Source organism: Bos grunniens, chromosome 6 (genome assembly GCF_055505025.1).
Source record: "Bos grunniens cultivar Pamir isolate PY7600 chromosome 6, Bosgru_T2T1.0, whole genome shotgun sequence".
In the NCBI taxonomy this organism is placed as follows: Eukaryota; Metazoa; Chordata; class Mammalia; order Artiodactyla; family Bovidae; genus Bos; species Bos grunniens.
In genome coordinates, this window is record NC_141170.1 from 29,457,732 (window position 1) to 29,475,072 (window position 17,341).

The window sequence follows — 17,341 nt, forward strand, 5'->3', positions numbered from 1 at the left end:
TATTTGCATTAATATACTGTATTGGTGTTTCTCTTTCTAACTTGCTTCACTCTGTATAATAGGGTCCAGTTTCATCCACCTCATTAGACCTGACTCAAATACATTCTTTTTTATAGCTGAGTAATATTCCATTCCGTATATTACCACAACTTCCTTATCCTTTGCCTGCCAATGGACATCTATGTTGCTTCCATGCCTTAGCTATTGTAAATAGTGCTGCAGTGAACATTGGGGTACATGTGTCTCTTTCACTTCTGGTTTCCCTGGGGTGTATACTCAGCAGTGGAATTGCTGGGTCATATGGCAGTTCTATTTCCAGTTTTTTAAGGAATCTCCACACTGTTCTCCATAGTGGCTGTACCAGTTTGCATTCCCACCAACAGTGTAAGAGGGTTCCTTTTTCTCCACACCCTCTCCAGCATTTATTGTTTGTAGACTTTGATGGTGGCCATTCTGACCCACGTGAGATGATACTTCTTTGTGGTTTTGATTTACATTTCTGAAATAGTGAATAATGCTGAGCATCTTTTCATGTGTCTATTAGCCATCTGTATGTCTTCGGAGAAATGTCTGTTTAGTTAAAAGGTACAGGTAATTTTAAAAGATGTAGATGAGAAGGTAAAAAATAAAGGCAACAGAGGAAATGTACTGACTATAAACATATGTTTATCCATCTGTTTAGAGGTGTTTTGTCAATAATAGTATAGATTAGAGAAAGTAGAGAGTCTCTTGAATAGGGTCTAAAGATTTTTAACATAGAGAATTTTGTTAATAGTAAATAATAAAACCATTGTTCAAGCTTTAGGCAAGTGTATCTTATTTTCTTTTAATACCTAATACAGTACTATCTGTTCAGTTTTCACCTGAAAAAAAGAACAAAATTGTTATTTCTACTCTTCTGATGCTTAAAATGGAAATAGGACGCTAAGATCTAATGAGTTAGCTGGGGCTGGAGGGGAAGGTGAGGTTTTTCTTTCACACATATCATGTATTTCTTCATACTGACTTTTGGTTATCTTTTTAAAAATTCAGAATGGTTTAGACTAACACTGACTGACTGACTAGAATTTTAGCTCAAATTATTCTATATCTTTTCAGGAGTTGGAATGAAAGTGAACGGTGTAGATTTATCTAATTCATTAAAACCAAAGCCTGTCTCTTTTTTTGTTTGTGTGCTCAGTCGCTCAGTCATGTCTGACCCTTTGCGACCCCATGGACTGTAGCCTGCCTGGCTCCTCTGTCCATGGAATTTTCTAGGCAAGAATACGGGAGTGGGTTGCCATTTCCTATTTCACTTTTTTATTTGAAATGCCAATAATACCCAACTTAACTCTTTATTTTGTGGCACGAATGCCAATGAAATCATTGTTCAGACAGACTAGATTTACTGAATTCTGATAGAGTTTGTTTTCAGTCTGACACTGATATCTGTTTTTTAGGGTCATGTGAAAGTGGTGCGCTACTTAGTCAAAGAAGTCAATCAGTTTCCATCAGACTCTGAATGTATGAGATACATAGCAACGATCACTGATAAGGTAATACACTGATTAAATTCATCCCCACTGTACGAACTTGGGATCCCATTTGGCTTTTTTATATTTGTATATTCCACATTAAGAAAAGAAGCCTTAGTTTGAGCAATAATGTGTGGCATATAACTATTTTCATTTATGTAGTATTTGGGAATGAAGTATGCTGTTTAAGAAACTCTTCAGAGTATTTACTTACCTAATGAAGAATATGAAGTCAAATAGGCCTTAGAAAGCATCACTACGAACAAAGTTAGTGGAGGTGATGGAATTCCACTTGAGCTATTTCAGATCCTGAAAGATGATGCTGTGAAAGTGCTGCACTCAATATGCCAGCAGATTTGGAAAACTCAGCAATGGCCACAGGACTGGAAAAGATGTTTTCATTCCAATCCCAAAGAAAGGCAGTGCCAAAGAATGCTCAAACTACCACACAATTGCACTCATCTCACACGCTAGTAAAGTAATGCTCAAAATTCTCCAAGCCAGGCTTCAGCAATACGTGAACCGTGAACTTCCAGATGTTCAAGCTCGCTTTAGAAGAGGCAGAAGAACCAGAGATCAAATTGCCAACATCCGCTGGATCATCAAAAAAGCAAGAGAGTTCCAGAAAAACATCTATTTCTGCTTTATTGACCATGCCAAAGCCTTTGACTGTGTGGATCACAATAAACTGTGGAAAATTCTGAAAGAGACGGGAATACCAGACCACCTGACCTGCCTCTTGAGAAACCTATATGCAGGTCAGGAAGCAACAGTTAGAACTGGACATGGAACAGCACACTGGTTCCAAATAGGAAAAGGAGTACGTCAAGGCTGTATATCCTCACCCTGCTTATTTAACTTCTATGCAGAGTACATCATGAGAAATGCTGGACTGGAAGAAGCACAAGCTGGAATCAAGATTGCCGGGAGAAATATCAATAACCTCAGATATGCAGATGACGCCACCCTTATGGCAGAAAGTGAAGAGGAACTAAAAAGCCTCCTGATGAAAGTGAAAGAGGAGAGTGAAAAAGTTGGCTTCAAGCTCAATATTCAGAAAACGAAGATCATGGCATCTGGTCCTATCACTTCATGGGAAATAGATGGGGAAACAGTGTCAGACTTTATATTTTTGTTCTCCAAAATCACTGCAGATGGTGACTGCAGCCATGAAATTAAAAGACGCTTCCTCCTTGGAAGAAAAGTTATGACCAACCTAGATACCATATTGAAAAGCAGAGATATTACTTTGCCAACAAAGGGCCGTCTAGTCAAGGCTATGGTTTTTCCATATGGATAGATGTGAGAGTTGGACTGTGAAGAAAGCTGAGTGCCAAAGAATTGATGCTTTTGAACTGTGGTGTTGGAGGAGACTCCTGAGAGTCCCTTGGACTGCAAGGAGATCCAACCAGTCCATTCTAAAGGAGATCAGCCCTAGGTGTTCTTTGGAAGGAATGATGCTAAAGCTGAAACTCCAGTACTTTGGCCACCTGATGCGAAGAGTTGACTCATTGGAAAAGACTCTGATGCTGGGATGGATTGGGGGCAGGAGAAAAAGGGGACGACAGAACATGAGATGGCTGGATGGCATCACTGACTTGATGGAGGTGAATCTGAGTGAACTCCGGGAGTTGGTGATGGACAGGGAGGCCTGGCGTGCTGCGATTCATGGGGTCGCAAAGAATCAGACACGACTGAGCGACTGAACAGAACTGAACTGAATGAAGTAATAAAACATTTTCTATGATAGAATTACTTTAGTTTTTTAGATAGTACTTAAGCTAATTTAATTTTAATGTTGATGATAAACAACCTAAAGCAAGTTATTGTTACTATTCATTAGTGATATAATCTAACCAGACTGATAACTCTTCTGAGAGGAACAAGTCAGTGAATTTTTTTTATACTTAAGCAAAAATTAGCATAGTACTCTTACTTATGGTCAAGAAAACTCTTAACATGTTCAACATAATATAAAAATCAGACTGTCAGCTTAAGAATGAATTTGCTAGGATATTTTTGCAGGAAAGGAAGAGAACATAAAATAAATCCCCTTAGAATTCTAATTGAAATCAAAATATTGGAATGAAATCCTAAGACATGCCTCTGAAAAATGTGAAAATGTCTTTCATTTTCTCAGTTATTATGTGACAGCAACTTTTCTCATTAATTTTTGATTTAACATAGCTAATCCACTGTCTTGCCTGCCTCTAGATTTTTTCATGAGAATTAGTATTCCTAGATATCTATGTAGGGGGACAGAAATTGAAAATAAGGCTTTATCTTAGTATGGAAATATCCCTTTCCTGTCAAAAAGTGTGTTCTGAAAATGAAATAAGAGAAAAGTCTATAAATATTGTTTTTTATGAATGATTCAGCATAAGAAGTTACAGAAACAAAGTATTTGAGAACAGTTCTTGCCAAATAAGTATTTAAAAAGTTTTTAAACCCATTCTCTTTTGTTGACATTGCCTTTCCTTTAGCCTGTTAACGACCTAACAGATTATTGCAGGTCTATTTGCAGTATGATTTCTCATTTTTAAAATTATAGGACTAAATAATTTTAGTACCAGTCAAATGGATATTATTTTGAAGAACAGTAGAGGCTCTTTGCTTATGTATTTTAAAAAACATGCCATTTAAATTATGTTTTTATGTGTACCCTTTTTGCCCTACTATTGATCTTTACTGCTTATGTTCATTCGAGTACCTTATTTAATATTTTCATATTTTCAGGAATCTCTCTAAATGTTAATTATTTTGAGGTTAGAAACATCTTAATTTTTTTGTTTTAGGAGATGCTGAAGAAGTGTCACCTTTGTATGGAATCAATAGTACAAGCCAAAGATAGACAGGCTGCTGAAGCAAACAAAAATGCCAGCATTTTATTAGAGGAGTTAGACTTGGAAAAGGTAACCTTTCCATATGATAACCTTTACATATGAAAAATATTATCTACTTTTTTCCTTTCTGCTTTTCTTCCTCCTTATTTGTAATCTGTGGTTTTTTGCTTTGTTTTGCTTTTGCTTTAAATTATGTTCATGGTTTTCTCTCCAAGTTTGGCTCAACTGGTAGAATTGAGTATTTTAAATATTGTTATATCATTAAAGTAGTTTTCTTTATGGTTAAATTAACAAAATGTTATTGTAGGAATTGCATTGATCTGGAAGTGAGAGAGCCTGGCCTCTAGTGTTCAGTTATCTTAACAAATGTTCTGTTAATCCCCATCCAAATCTCTTTCAGGCATACTACAGCATCATCCCCATTATTCCTGCAGGGAGTAAAATACTCCAAACATTGTATAGTTTGGACAGACCCATAGCTGCTTCTTTACTCTCTGTTCTATCACTGTCCTCTAGAATGTAATATTATAGAAATAGTAATCATAGAAGGAAAAGAATTGGTTGGTATTGAATATTATAGAATATATATTCTGCCATGTTTTATCTTTTTTAAAAAGGTTAAAAATGCTCTAAAGTTTAACATGAAGTTTTAAATATGCAGTAATAGTGGGGCTGGAGCACTGGCCCCTCCCCCACGCAGCGGAAAATCCACATGTAACTTTAGAATTGGGCTCTACGTATCTGCCGTTTCAAGTCCATGGATTTCAACCAACTGCAATTTGTGTAGTATTGTAGTACTTACTTATTTTAAGGAGTTCGCATGAAATGGGCCTGTTGAAGCCCATGTTGTTCACAAGTTATTTGTATATTAGAATATTTTTCATTAGAGTCAGGTACATTCTTTTTGTTTAGACTTACTATGTTAAGCTACACATTTCATCTTGCATGAAGAAAATAAAATTATTTTAAACATTTTTTTCTAAAGTCAATGTAAAAATACTCTATTTTCTGAAAAATATATTTAATATTAAGGTTTTTCATTTAAAAAATTTTTCTAGTTTATATTCTGATCAAATAAAAATTAGCTTTTTCTTGGCCACTTTGAGGTTTTAATTGAATATGAACATATTGTTATAATCACTGTAACGATTGTTATAGTGATTGTTACAGGCTATTATAATACAGTATTATAGTATTATAATATCCTGAGAACAATTTGTTATAATCACCGTAACGATTACTTTACCTGTCTGGAAGTTAGAGAGCCTAGCCTCTATAATGCTCAGTAATCTCAACTAATGTTTTCTTAATCCTCATCCAAATCTGTACTACATTGATCCTGAACCTTGTAATTTGTTGCCAACAGATTTATCAGAAGTACCAAATGCACTAGGAAGACATACACGACCAAGGCATAACCAGCTAGTGAAATATGACCAGTTCCATCTAGTATTTATTTAATGTTTACTAAAATACCAGGCGATATATAGGGCCAAATTATAGGAGAGAATGTAAATTATTTGAGTCTTCTCTATAAAAGTGTTATTACCCTCATATTACAGATGGAGAAACTAAATCTATGGGATAATAAGTAATTTACCTAATCTAGGATAGGATTTAAATCTACTTTTTTATTCTAAGTTCCCTGGTTTCCTTGCTCCCCTTAATTGAAGTCCACCTGCGTTTTAGTGCTTCCTCCTTACAGTATTATAATGTCCTGTTTTTGTATTACTCTCTCATTTTTAAATGTTAGATTCTCTAAGTATTATTTAATGATACTGTTTCTTTTTGCATTGTTATAAATCTCAGAAGGGCTTCCTTGGTGGCTCAGTGGTAAAGAACCCTCCTGCCAATGCAAAGGACACAAATTTGATCCATGGGTCAGGAAGATCCCCTGGAGAAGGAAATGGCAAGCCACTCCAGTATTCTTGCCTGGGAAATCCAATGGATAGAGGAGCCTAGAAGGCTACAGTCCTTGGGGTCACAAAGGAGTGGGGCACGACTTAGCAACTAAACAAAAACACAGTTGTAGAAAGCATCCTTTTTTTTAGCTGAGACATAGATGTCTGTTTTTAAATAAAATTTTTGTTTCATCCCTTTGTTGTTTATACGTTACATGAAATACATTTAGGAATATACTGCAAGCCTGTGGATTACAAAGTCAAACAGCATTTAGGCATATGTCCAGTTGTGCATGTCTATTCTTAATGTGAATGGGTTTTTCTTTGTTACAATATGTGCAGTGTAAACTGTGAACTCTGCAAAGTTGACTCATAGTCTCCCTTTCACATCTTTCTACTCTTCTTCCCTTCTTTATTTTCATGTTCTGATATTCTAAATACTACAGTTTACTTGTTTGTCTCTCTCTACCACTAGAGTGTATGAACCACAAAATGATGTCTGGCATGTTAGTAAACATTTGTTGAACACATAAATATTCATGTATGTGAAGATAGTATACTTGAAAAATAAAAGAATGATGTGAACATAATACTCTAATACTTGCTTTTCCCACTCTCAATAACTGAAAAATATTTTCAGTTGATAGTGATTTATAACTGCGTAATATACTACATAGTAAGTTTCCAGTATTGTCACTACACATAATGTTGCAATAAACATTATTATACATATTTTGCTATATTTTGGCACTTTTATTTTTATGGAATAAGTTTCTTTCTTCACATGAGTCAGTATATTTTAGATTTGATACTTCCAGAATATTTCCCTAATACCATCAGCAGTACATAGTGTTGTTTCCTTGAATTCTTGCCAGCCTTTCTTAACCTTGATGTTAATGTTTTCAGAGCCTCAGATTTAAAGCAATTCGATAGGAACTTCCTTCAGTGTCATTGCATATTTCCCCATAATATTAATTCTTAATCATAAATTAATTAGATGTAAATTATTCCATATGCATTGATACTTTATAAGCAGTTTTGAATGAGGGTGGTATATAGATAGAATTTTAGATTATGGAGGAGACTATTCTGCCTGAACTGCAGCTTCTTTCTAGTGTATTTGGTAAATTATCAGATTGAGATGTGTTACGGTTTGGTTCACAATTTTTTGCTTATGACTTACATCTAGAAAAATACACCTTTTTGCCATTTGAGACTTGGTACATTCTGGCTCCACCATTTCTGATTTAGAAACATCACTGAAGTTGGTCTTATTTAGTTTAACTTGGATGTTCTACATGGATAACTTATTACTTTGATCAACCTTTCTAATTTGAAAATGTTGGTTAATAGGTTTGTGAAAATTGCTGCTCAATACGGCTTGTTATATTTATCAGATTACCTTATGCTTATGCAGCAAACATTTGATTCACTGAGTATTTACTATGTGCAAGAGTTCATGCTCTGGAGCAGTTCCTCTGGTCTAACTTTGGAATACTCGCAGTTAGTTGCTTGATCTCTTAGGACATTAACAACTAGGTTATGCTTTGGGCTGTTAGAATCCATGGTGGATGTTATTGGTCTGCATTTTTAATGTTTTTACCCCTGTACTTTATCACTTCTTATTTCTCCCCTTTGTAAACTTTCATTAATCTTTTAGGGAATTATGTAGGGTATATTTTTAAAATATTTCTAATGGATGTTTTCTTTTTTGTCCGTTTTTGAACTGATTCATATGCCCACCTCACAATCACAGTTCTATACATTTCATTCTCTGATTATCACCTCTTTTCAGCTTTACTCCCTCTAGAGTAAAGCTGCCTCCAACAATCCTGAAAACATTCTGTCTACCAGTAAATAGTCAGATCTATTTATAATGCCACCCTTCACTGGCCTGACTCTTCTTTTTCCTTATTCTTACCTCAAGCCTAGTAACTAAGTTTCTAAGAGGGGGGAAAAAAGCATCAATCTTGATGACTAATTTTACTTTAAATGTGTGACAGTGAACCCTTTAATGCTGCCCAGTAGTCATACTATATATTTCCCTAGTTTATTCTGCCTCTCATCTAGACCACTGTTTCTTTCTCCTTTATCCTGTGACATCTAGTATATCCTCTTTTTTCAACCTCAGTTGATGATCTTGCATCCTACTCCAATCAGTGAGAAAACCGAAGCACCAGAAGAAAACTGCCAGAGACATCCCCCCTGTACCCATATACCTCCTACTAGTTACTGGATAAACTTATTGTAACCAATCCCTCCAATTGTGAGCTAGATCATATTTTCTGTCTGCTATGGCTTACTCAAAAACATTGTTGTAGCAATTGTGTTTTCTTCTATATCATTTTGCTCTCTTTCCTGAATCATCCTCATCAACATGCACATTTCTTTATCCAGTCTTAAGAAAGCTTTTGATTTCTCCAGTACCTCTCTCCTGCCCCTGTTTCTTTGGCTGCAAGCCCATTTCTGTGCTCCCATTTGCAGCAGAACTCCTTGTCTACTTTGGTAATTTCCAATTCCTTTTTTCTTGAGTCTACTCCTGCTAGGTTGTCACTCCCTCAGCTCTACCAAACTATGTTTTTATGGTCTCCAGGGACTCTCATGTAGCTAAATCCAATGATTACTTCTCTATCCTTATCTTACTAAACCTAGTAACACGTGACATACTGTCTTTACTTAGCCTCCATTACACACTCTTGGTTTTTCTCTTAATCTTTCTGAGTATTCCTTCTTGTGTCTCTAGTTCCTCCTCATCTCTTCTCTTAATTGGTAAGCCATTTAGCTTTTTACAGGATCTTCTTTATCCATTGATCATCTCATCCTGCTTCTTACTTTTATATAATAGCTGATCCAAAATCTATATCTTTAGCCCAGACCTCTTCCCTACACTCTAGTCTCTTATATCCAGCTAGCTACTCAACATGTCCTTCTGGAAACCTAATTAAACATCTCATACTTAATGTCCAAATATGAGCTCCTGATCTTTGCCTACTCCAAACCCACAACTCTATAATTGCCCAGGCTAAAAATCTTGATATGATCTTTGATTTTTTCTCCACTGTGTTGCAAAATTGAGTGACCTTTGCCTTGGATCTCTATCTGAAATCCTAGTCTCTATTCATCTCTTCTCACTCTGGTTCAAGTCACTAATATCATCTCTTACCTTTATTTCCACAGTAGTCATTTAACTAATCTCCCTGATTCCATCACTGCTCTGCAATCTGTTCTCTGTTTAACACTTAAAGTGATCATCTTGTATCACTTAGACCAGATCACTCTTTTGCCCAAAACCCCACAGTACCATTTCACTCAGAGTAAAAGATAAAAGTTTTAAAAATCCCTCTTGGGATGTGTCTGGTGGTGAAAGTAAAGTCTGATGCTGTAAAGAGCAGTATTGTATGGGAACATAGAATGTTAGGTTCATTAATCAAGGTAAATAGGATGTGGTCTGACAGGAGATGGCAAGAGTGAATCAGTGAACTAAAAATGGATGGGAATGGGTGAATTTAATTCAGATGACCATTATATCTACTACTGTGGCAAGAATGCCTTAGAAGAAATGGAGTTGCCCTCATAGTCAACAGGAGTCTGTGATGTAGTACTTGGATGCAATCTCAAAAACGACAGAATGATCTCGGTTCGTTTCCAAGGCAAACCATTCAGCATCACAGTAATCTAAGTCTATGCCCTAACCACTAATGCTGAAGAAGCTGAAGTTGACCGGTTCTTTGAAGACCTACAAGACCTTCAGAACTAACACCACAAAAAAGATTTCCTTTTCATCATGGGAAACTGGAAGGTAAAAGTAGGAAGTCAAGAGATACCTGGAGTAACAGGCAAGTTTGGCCGTGGAGTACAAAATGAAGCAGGGCAAAGACTAATGGAGTTTTGCCAAGAGAACATACTGGCCATAGCAAACATCCTTTTCCAGAAACACAAGAGACGACTGTACATATGGAGATCACCAGATGGTCAATACCAAAATCAGACTGGTTATATTCTTTGCAGCCAAAGTTAGAAAAACTATATACAGTCAGTGAAAACAAGATTTGGAGCTGAGTGTGGCTCAGATCATGAACTCCTTATTGCCAAATTCAGACTTAAATTGAAGAAAGTAGGGAAAACCACTAGGCCATTCAGGTATAACCTAAATCATGTCCCTTATGATTATACAGTGGACGTGACAAATAGATTCGAGTGATTAGATCTGTTAGAGGGCCTGAAGAACTATGGATGTAGGTTAACATTGTACAGGAGATGGTGACAAAAACCATGCCCAAGGGAAAAAAAAAATGCAACAGGCAGAATTGTTGTCTGAGGAGGCCTTACAAATAACTGAGAAAAGAGAAATGAGAGACTTCCCTGGTGGCCCAGTGTCTAAGACTCTGAACTCTCAATGCAGGGGGCCTGGGTTTGATTCCTGGTTAGGGAACTAGATCCCACATGCCACAGCTAAGACCCAATGTGTATATATATATTTATATTTTTAAGAGAAGCGAAAGGCAAAAGTGAAAGTTATATCCAACTGAATGCAGAGTTCTGAAGAATAGCAAGGAGAGACAAGAAAGAAAGCCTTCTTAAGTGAATAATGCAGAGAAACAGAGGTGGCAAGAATATACAGACGAACTGTACAAAAAAGATCTTAATGACCCAGATTACCACAATGGTGTGGTCACTCATCTAACGGCAGACATCCTATAGTGTCAACTCAAGTTGGCCTTAGGAAGCATTACTACAAACAAAGCTAGTGGAGGTGATCGAATTCCAGCTGAGCTGTTTCAAATCCTAAACAATGATGCTGTTAAAGTTCTGCACTCATGCCAGCAAATTTGGAAAACTCACCAGTAGCCACAGGACTGGAACAGGTTTTCTCTTTCTATCCTAAAGAAGGGCAATGCCAAAGAACGTTGAAACTACCACACAATTGTGCTCATCTCACATGCTAGCAAGGTAATGCTCAAAATCCTTCAGCCTAGGCTTCAACAATATGTGAACCGATAAATTCCAGGTATACAAGCTGGATTTAGAAAAGCCAAGGAACTAGAGATCAGATTGCCAACATCTGTTGGATCATAGAAAAAGCAAGAAAGTTCCAGAAAAACATCTACTTCTGCTTCATTAATACACTAACACCTTTGACTGTGTGAATCACAAAAAACTGTGGAAAATTCTTAAAGAGATGGGAATACCAGACCACCTTACCTGTCTCCTGAGAAATATGTACGCATGTCAAGAAGCAGGTTAGAACCGGACATGGAACAATGGACTGGTATGGAATGGTTCAAAACTGATAAAGGAGTACCTCAAGGCTGCATATTGTTACCCTGCTTATTTAACTTATATGCAGAGTACGTCATGCAAATTGCCAGGTTGGATGAATCACAAACTGGAATCAAGATTGCTAGAAGCAGTATCAATAACCTCAGATATGCAGATGATACCACCCTAATGGCAGAAAGCCAAGAGGAACCAAAGAGCCTCTTAGTGAAGGTGAAAGAGGAGAGAGAAAAAGCTGGCTTAAAACTCAACGTGCAAAAACCTTAAGATCATGGCATCTGGTCCCATCACTTCATGGAAGATAAGATGGGGAACAATAGAAACAGTGACAGACTTTCTTTTCTTGGGCTCCAAAATCACCTGCAGATGGTGACTGCAGCCATGAAATTAAAAAATGCTTGCTCCTTGAAACAAAAGCTGTGACAGCCTAGACAGCATACTAAAAATCAGGGACATCACTTTTCTGACAGAGGTCCATATAGTCAAAACTATGGTTTTTCCAGTTGTTATGTACACATGTGAGAATTGGACATTAAGAAGACTGAGCACCAAAGAATTGATGCTTTTGGACTGTGGTGCTTGAGAAGATTCTTGAGAATCCTTTGGACAGCAAGGAGATCAAACCACTCAATCCTATAGGAAATCAGTCCTGAATATTCATTGGAAGGACTGATACTAAAGCTGAAGGTCCAATGCTTTGACCACCTGATTCAGAGAACCAACTGTTTGGGAAAGAGCCTGAAGCTGAGAAAGATTGAGGGCAGAAGAGTAGGAGGCCACAGAGGATGAGATGGTTAGATAGCATTTATCAACTCAACAGACATAAGTTTGCGACATTCCCAGTGACAGTGAAGGACAGGGAAGCCTGGTATGCTTCAGTCCATCTGGTCACAAAGAGTTAGACATGACTGAGCAACTGAACAACAAGAACAACTACAGTGTCATTTCCAGCAGAGTAAAAGATAAAAGTCTTTAAATGCCCTGTTGGACCTTAGGTAATCAAGACCACTGATATGCTATCTGAAGTGATTTTCTACTATTCTCAATCAAACTGGCCTACATAAACATGCCAAAGAATGTTCAAAACTACCACACAATTGCACTCATCTCACATGCTAGTAAAGTAATGCTCAAATTCTCCAAGCCAGGCTTCAACAGTACGTGAACCGTGAACTTCAAGATGTTCAAGCTGGATTTAGAAAAGGCAGAGGAACCAGAGATCAAATTGCTAACATCCGTTGGATCAGAAAAAGCAAGAGAATTCCAGAAAAACATCTATTTCTGCAATATTGATTACGCCAAAGCCTTTGACTGTGTAGATCACAACAAACTGTGGAAAATTCTGAAAGAGATGGGAATATCAGACCACCTTACCTGCCTCCTGAGAAATCTTTGTGCAGTTCAAGAAGCAACAGTTAGTACCGGACATGGAACAACAGACTGGTTCCAGAATGGGAAAGGAGCACGTTAAGACTGTATATTGTCACCCTGCATATTTAATTTACATGCAGAGTACATCATGTGAAATGCTGGGGTGGATGAAGCACAAGCTGGAATCAAGATTGCCAGGAGAAATATCAATAACCTCGGATATGCAGATGACACCACCCTTATGGCAGAAATGGAAGAAGAACTAAAGAGTCTCTTGATGAAAGTGAAAGAGGAGAGTGAAAAAGCTGGCTTAAAACTCAAGATTCAAAAAACTAAGATCATGGCATCCAGTCCCATCACTTCATGGCAAATAGATGGGGAAACAGTGGAAACAGTGTCAGACTTTATTTTTGGGGGGCTCCAAAATCACTGCAGATGGTGACTGCAGCCATGAAATTAAAAGACACTTACTCCTTGGAAGGAAAGTTATGACCAACCTAGATAGCATATTGAAAAGCAGAGACATTACTTTGTCAACAAAGGTTCGTCTAGTAAGGCTATGGTTTTTCCAGTGGTCATGTATGGATGTGAGAGTTGGACTGTGAAGGAAGCCAGGTGCCAAAGAATTGATGCTTTTGAACTGTGGTGTTGGAGAAGATTCTTGAGAGTGTCTTGGACTGCAAGGAGATCCAACTAGTCAATCCTAAAGGAAAGGAAATCAGTCCTGAATATTCATTGGAAGAACTGATGCTGAAGCTGTAGCTCCAATCCTTTGGCCACCTGATGCAAAGAAGTGACCCTGATGCTGGGAAAGATAGAAGGCAGGAGGAGAAGAGGACATCAGAAGATGAGATGGTTGGATGGCATCACTGACTCGATGGACATGAGTTTGAGCAGGCTCTGGGAGTTCGTGATGGACAGGGAAGCCTGGCATGCTGCAGTCCATGGAGTCACAAAGAGTCAGACCCAACAGAGCGACTGAACTGATCTGAACTGAGAGGAAACTTAGGTACTTTTGAAAGATCAGCAAAAGTTTCTAGGGGGCAGATACTATGCAAACAAATTCTATATCTCCAGTTTCCATTTGTGTTTTTTCCTGAAATCCATCTGCTTGAGAAAGTATCTCTGATTTTCTATAGATTCTCCTTAATTATTTATCTTTCCAAAAACAAAAATCTTATCTCTTACCCAAGAGAATGTAATTATGGTGCATTGCCTCTGGATGTGAAAACTTTCAACGTGGCAAAACCTTTCAGTCACCCTGAACAGGGATTATTTCAAAAGGGAGGAGGGGTGACTAACAAAGGCTGGAGACTAAAAAAATGAAATCAGACTGTTTCTCAAGAAACTTAAGTCTGATTTGGCTTATCAGCTTGTCTCTAAGCACTGGTTTCATTAGTTAGGCTATTGTGACATTTTCCATAAACTGAGTATCACTGTTTTGACATATATTTAAAATGCACATAAAATATATAGATAGCTTCCCAGGTGACACCAGTAGTAAAGAATTTGCCTGCCAGTGCAGGAGATGCAGGAGAGGTGGGTTCGATCTCTGGGTCAAGAAGATTCTCTGGAGGTGAAAATGGCAATCCACTCCAGTATATCTTGCCTGGAGAATCCCATGGACAGAGGAGCCTGGTGGGCTCAGTCCCTGGGGTTGCAAAGAGTCCAACATAACTGGGCATGTGAGCACAGCTCAGTGTTCTGTAAATGTATACTGTTGTTAATTTATCCCCACCCTGGATCTCACCACATGAATTTGCCTGTTTCCTTTTACTACCATAGTAATCAACTTTTGCAATGGAAAGTATTAAACCTGTATTTTTCTACTAGAGGTAGACATTTTATAGAATATATTCTTAGGATAAGCAGTTTGTAATTTTCATAGAAGGCTTTCAAATTACCTTTCCAAAAACTCTGATATCTATACCAATGGCAGTGTAGGAAAGAATTCATTTTCCCAAACTTTTGCTATCTGATACCTCTTATAATCTACATTTCCTTAGTGACTATGGAGTTATATATATCTTTATCAATCATCCATTTTGAAATTAGGTTGTCTTTTATCATTAATTTGATCTTGACATTTAAAAATAGTATCTTCTCTTTACAGTGACTTGAGTATGATTTTGATCAGTGAGTTGAACGAAGATAACTTTGAATTTTATGGTATCCCAGTACCTTTATGATGAATGACATTATGTGACAACATTTTTCCAATGAAAATTCCAGTGTTATAATTCTGTTTTATTGATTCTTTAACAGTTAAGGGAAGAAAGTCGAAGGCTGGCTTTGGCTGCCAAACGAGAAAAGAGAAAGGAGAAGAGACGAAAGAAAAAGGAAGAACAAAGAAGAAAACTAGAAGAAATTGAAGCCAAAAATAAAGAAAACTTTGAACTCCAAGCTGCTCAAGAAAAAGAAAAACATAAAGTTGAAGGTATTTTCTCTAAATCGTCTAATTTCTTTCATATAATGCTTTCTATTCAAAATTATATTTCATTAAATATAAATAACTTAAGATAACATTAAATATCAATGAGTCAAGATAACAGTAGATCTTTTATATTATTAAACCCAAAAGTATTTCTATGCCCTTTTTATTTATTGAATTCATCCCAACTTTCCATTGTAAACAATTCCAAACCTATACACAAGTTGAAAGAATGACAAAACAAACACTTGAATACCCTTCACCTAATTTAAAAACAAACATTTTACTATATTTGCTTTATCTTTTTCTCTAAGTGTATATACATATTTTTTTCCTTAAGCTATCTGAAAATAAATTGCTGATTTCTGACATTGCACCTGGAATAAATACATAAAATCGTAAAAAAAAAATTATCAGTACTTCCATAATTTCATATACAGTCAAGACCATGTTCAGATTTTTTCTTAAATGAGGAAATCACTTTTAATTACTTCCTAACTAAAAATCATTTGAGGTAAGGATAACGTTAGAAAGAACCATTGTCATTAAACCACCATATATGTATGGTGTGTATGTGTGTATTTCCCTCTCTTCCAGTCTTTTATTTTGAAAAATTTCAGGCTACAGAAAATTTTAAGAGTTAGTATGATGAATACCTGCAAGTCACCTAGATTCATATAACATTGTGGCACGTTTATATTTTTCCTCTTTTTTTTTTTGAATAGTCTTATATATACTGTACACAACAATAACATTATTACAATTGAGAAATTGAATAATTATGAATAATATGTAATATATAGTAACGTATTCATTCCTAAAATAATTCCAAATTTTTAAAAAATGTTTATATATTTGTCTGCACCAGGTCTTAGTTGCAGGACACAGGATTCTTTTTTAGTTGCGGCATATAGAGTCTTTACTTGCAGTATGTAAGATTTTATCTGTGGCATGATGGATCTAGTTCCCTGACCAGTAATCAAACGTGGGTCCCCTGCATTGAGAGTATAGTGTCTTAGCCACTGGACTATCAAGAAGGTCCCCTGAAATATTTTTTTATAACTTCCTAGTATATGTTATTTAGAACTTAGGAACAGAGAGGAGAATAGATAAATCATATCCATCTCATCACTAGTGAATGATGGAATGACTGATGACTTTACATCTAAAAGTAGTAGTAGTAAAGTAGCCTCTCGGTTTATTTTTGTCAAGTGCTTAAAGCTAAATGTATGGCCAGAACACTAGAACTTGCTAATTCGGTATTACTGCTTCTACAGATGAACCTGAAGTCTTGACAGAGCCTCCAAGTGCCACAACCACTACTACCATAGGTATATCTGCAACCTGGACCACTTTGGCAGGTTCCCATGGTAAAAGAAATAATACCATAACTACAACCAGTTCAAAGAGGAAAAACAGGAAAAATAAAATTCCTCCGGAAAACGTTCAAATTATATTTGATGATCCACTACCAATCTCATACAGTCAGCCAGAGAAGGTGAACGGAGAGTCCAAGAGCAGCAGTACCAGCGAGAGTGGAGATAGTGATAACATGAGAATTTCCAGTTGCAGTGATGAAAGTAGTAACAGCAACAGCAGCCGAAAGAGTGACAATCATTCACCTGCTGTGGTCACTACCACTGTGACCAGCAAGAAACAGCCATCAGTTCTGGTTACATTTCCAAAGGAGGAGAGAAAATCTGTTTCTGGCAAAACTTCAATAAAGTGAGTTCCAATTTTTATTTTCACAATTTACAGTATCGTTATGAAACACTTTGTTGCTGAATTTTTTAGTAAAGCAGTCAAATGAAAAAGACAAAGTAAGTGTTAATCTTTGTTCTAAAGAAGGCACACTTCTTTAAAGAATTACTGTGTAATTTCTTCATTTGGGTTGTTAACCCATGAAGTATCAGTTATGATTTTTCAGAGATTGTTATTGTATTTCAGTTCCGCTATATTTGACTTCTAGATAATATCTTTTTAAAATTGCCCCTTCATATTATG

General features: G+C 36.7%; 1 protein-coding gene across 15 annotated transcripts in view; it reads left to right on the forward strand.

The window, feature by feature from the left end:
- ANKRD17 (ankyrin repeat domain 17) overlaps positions 1-17,341 on the forward strand; it is a 165,763-nt gene that overhangs the window by 123,058 nt on the left and 25,364 nt on the right. For 14 of the 15 annotated variants that reach the window (XM_086405414.1, XM_086405415.1, XM_086405421.1 and 11 more), the window contains 4 exons: positions 1,440-1,535; positions 4,310-4,426; positions 15,172-15,343; positions 16,615-17,062. In XM_086405414.1, the coding sequence (XP_086261540.1) occupies positions 1,440-1,535; positions 4,310-4,426; positions 15,172-15,343; positions 16,615-17,062 (833 nt within the window). Of the gene's footprint in view, positions 1-1,439; positions 1,536-4,309; positions 4,427-4,757; positions 4,961-15,171; positions 15,344-16,614; positions 17,063-17,341 lie in introns of those variants that run through there. The other variant, XM_086405430.1, reaches the window with a different exon arrangement.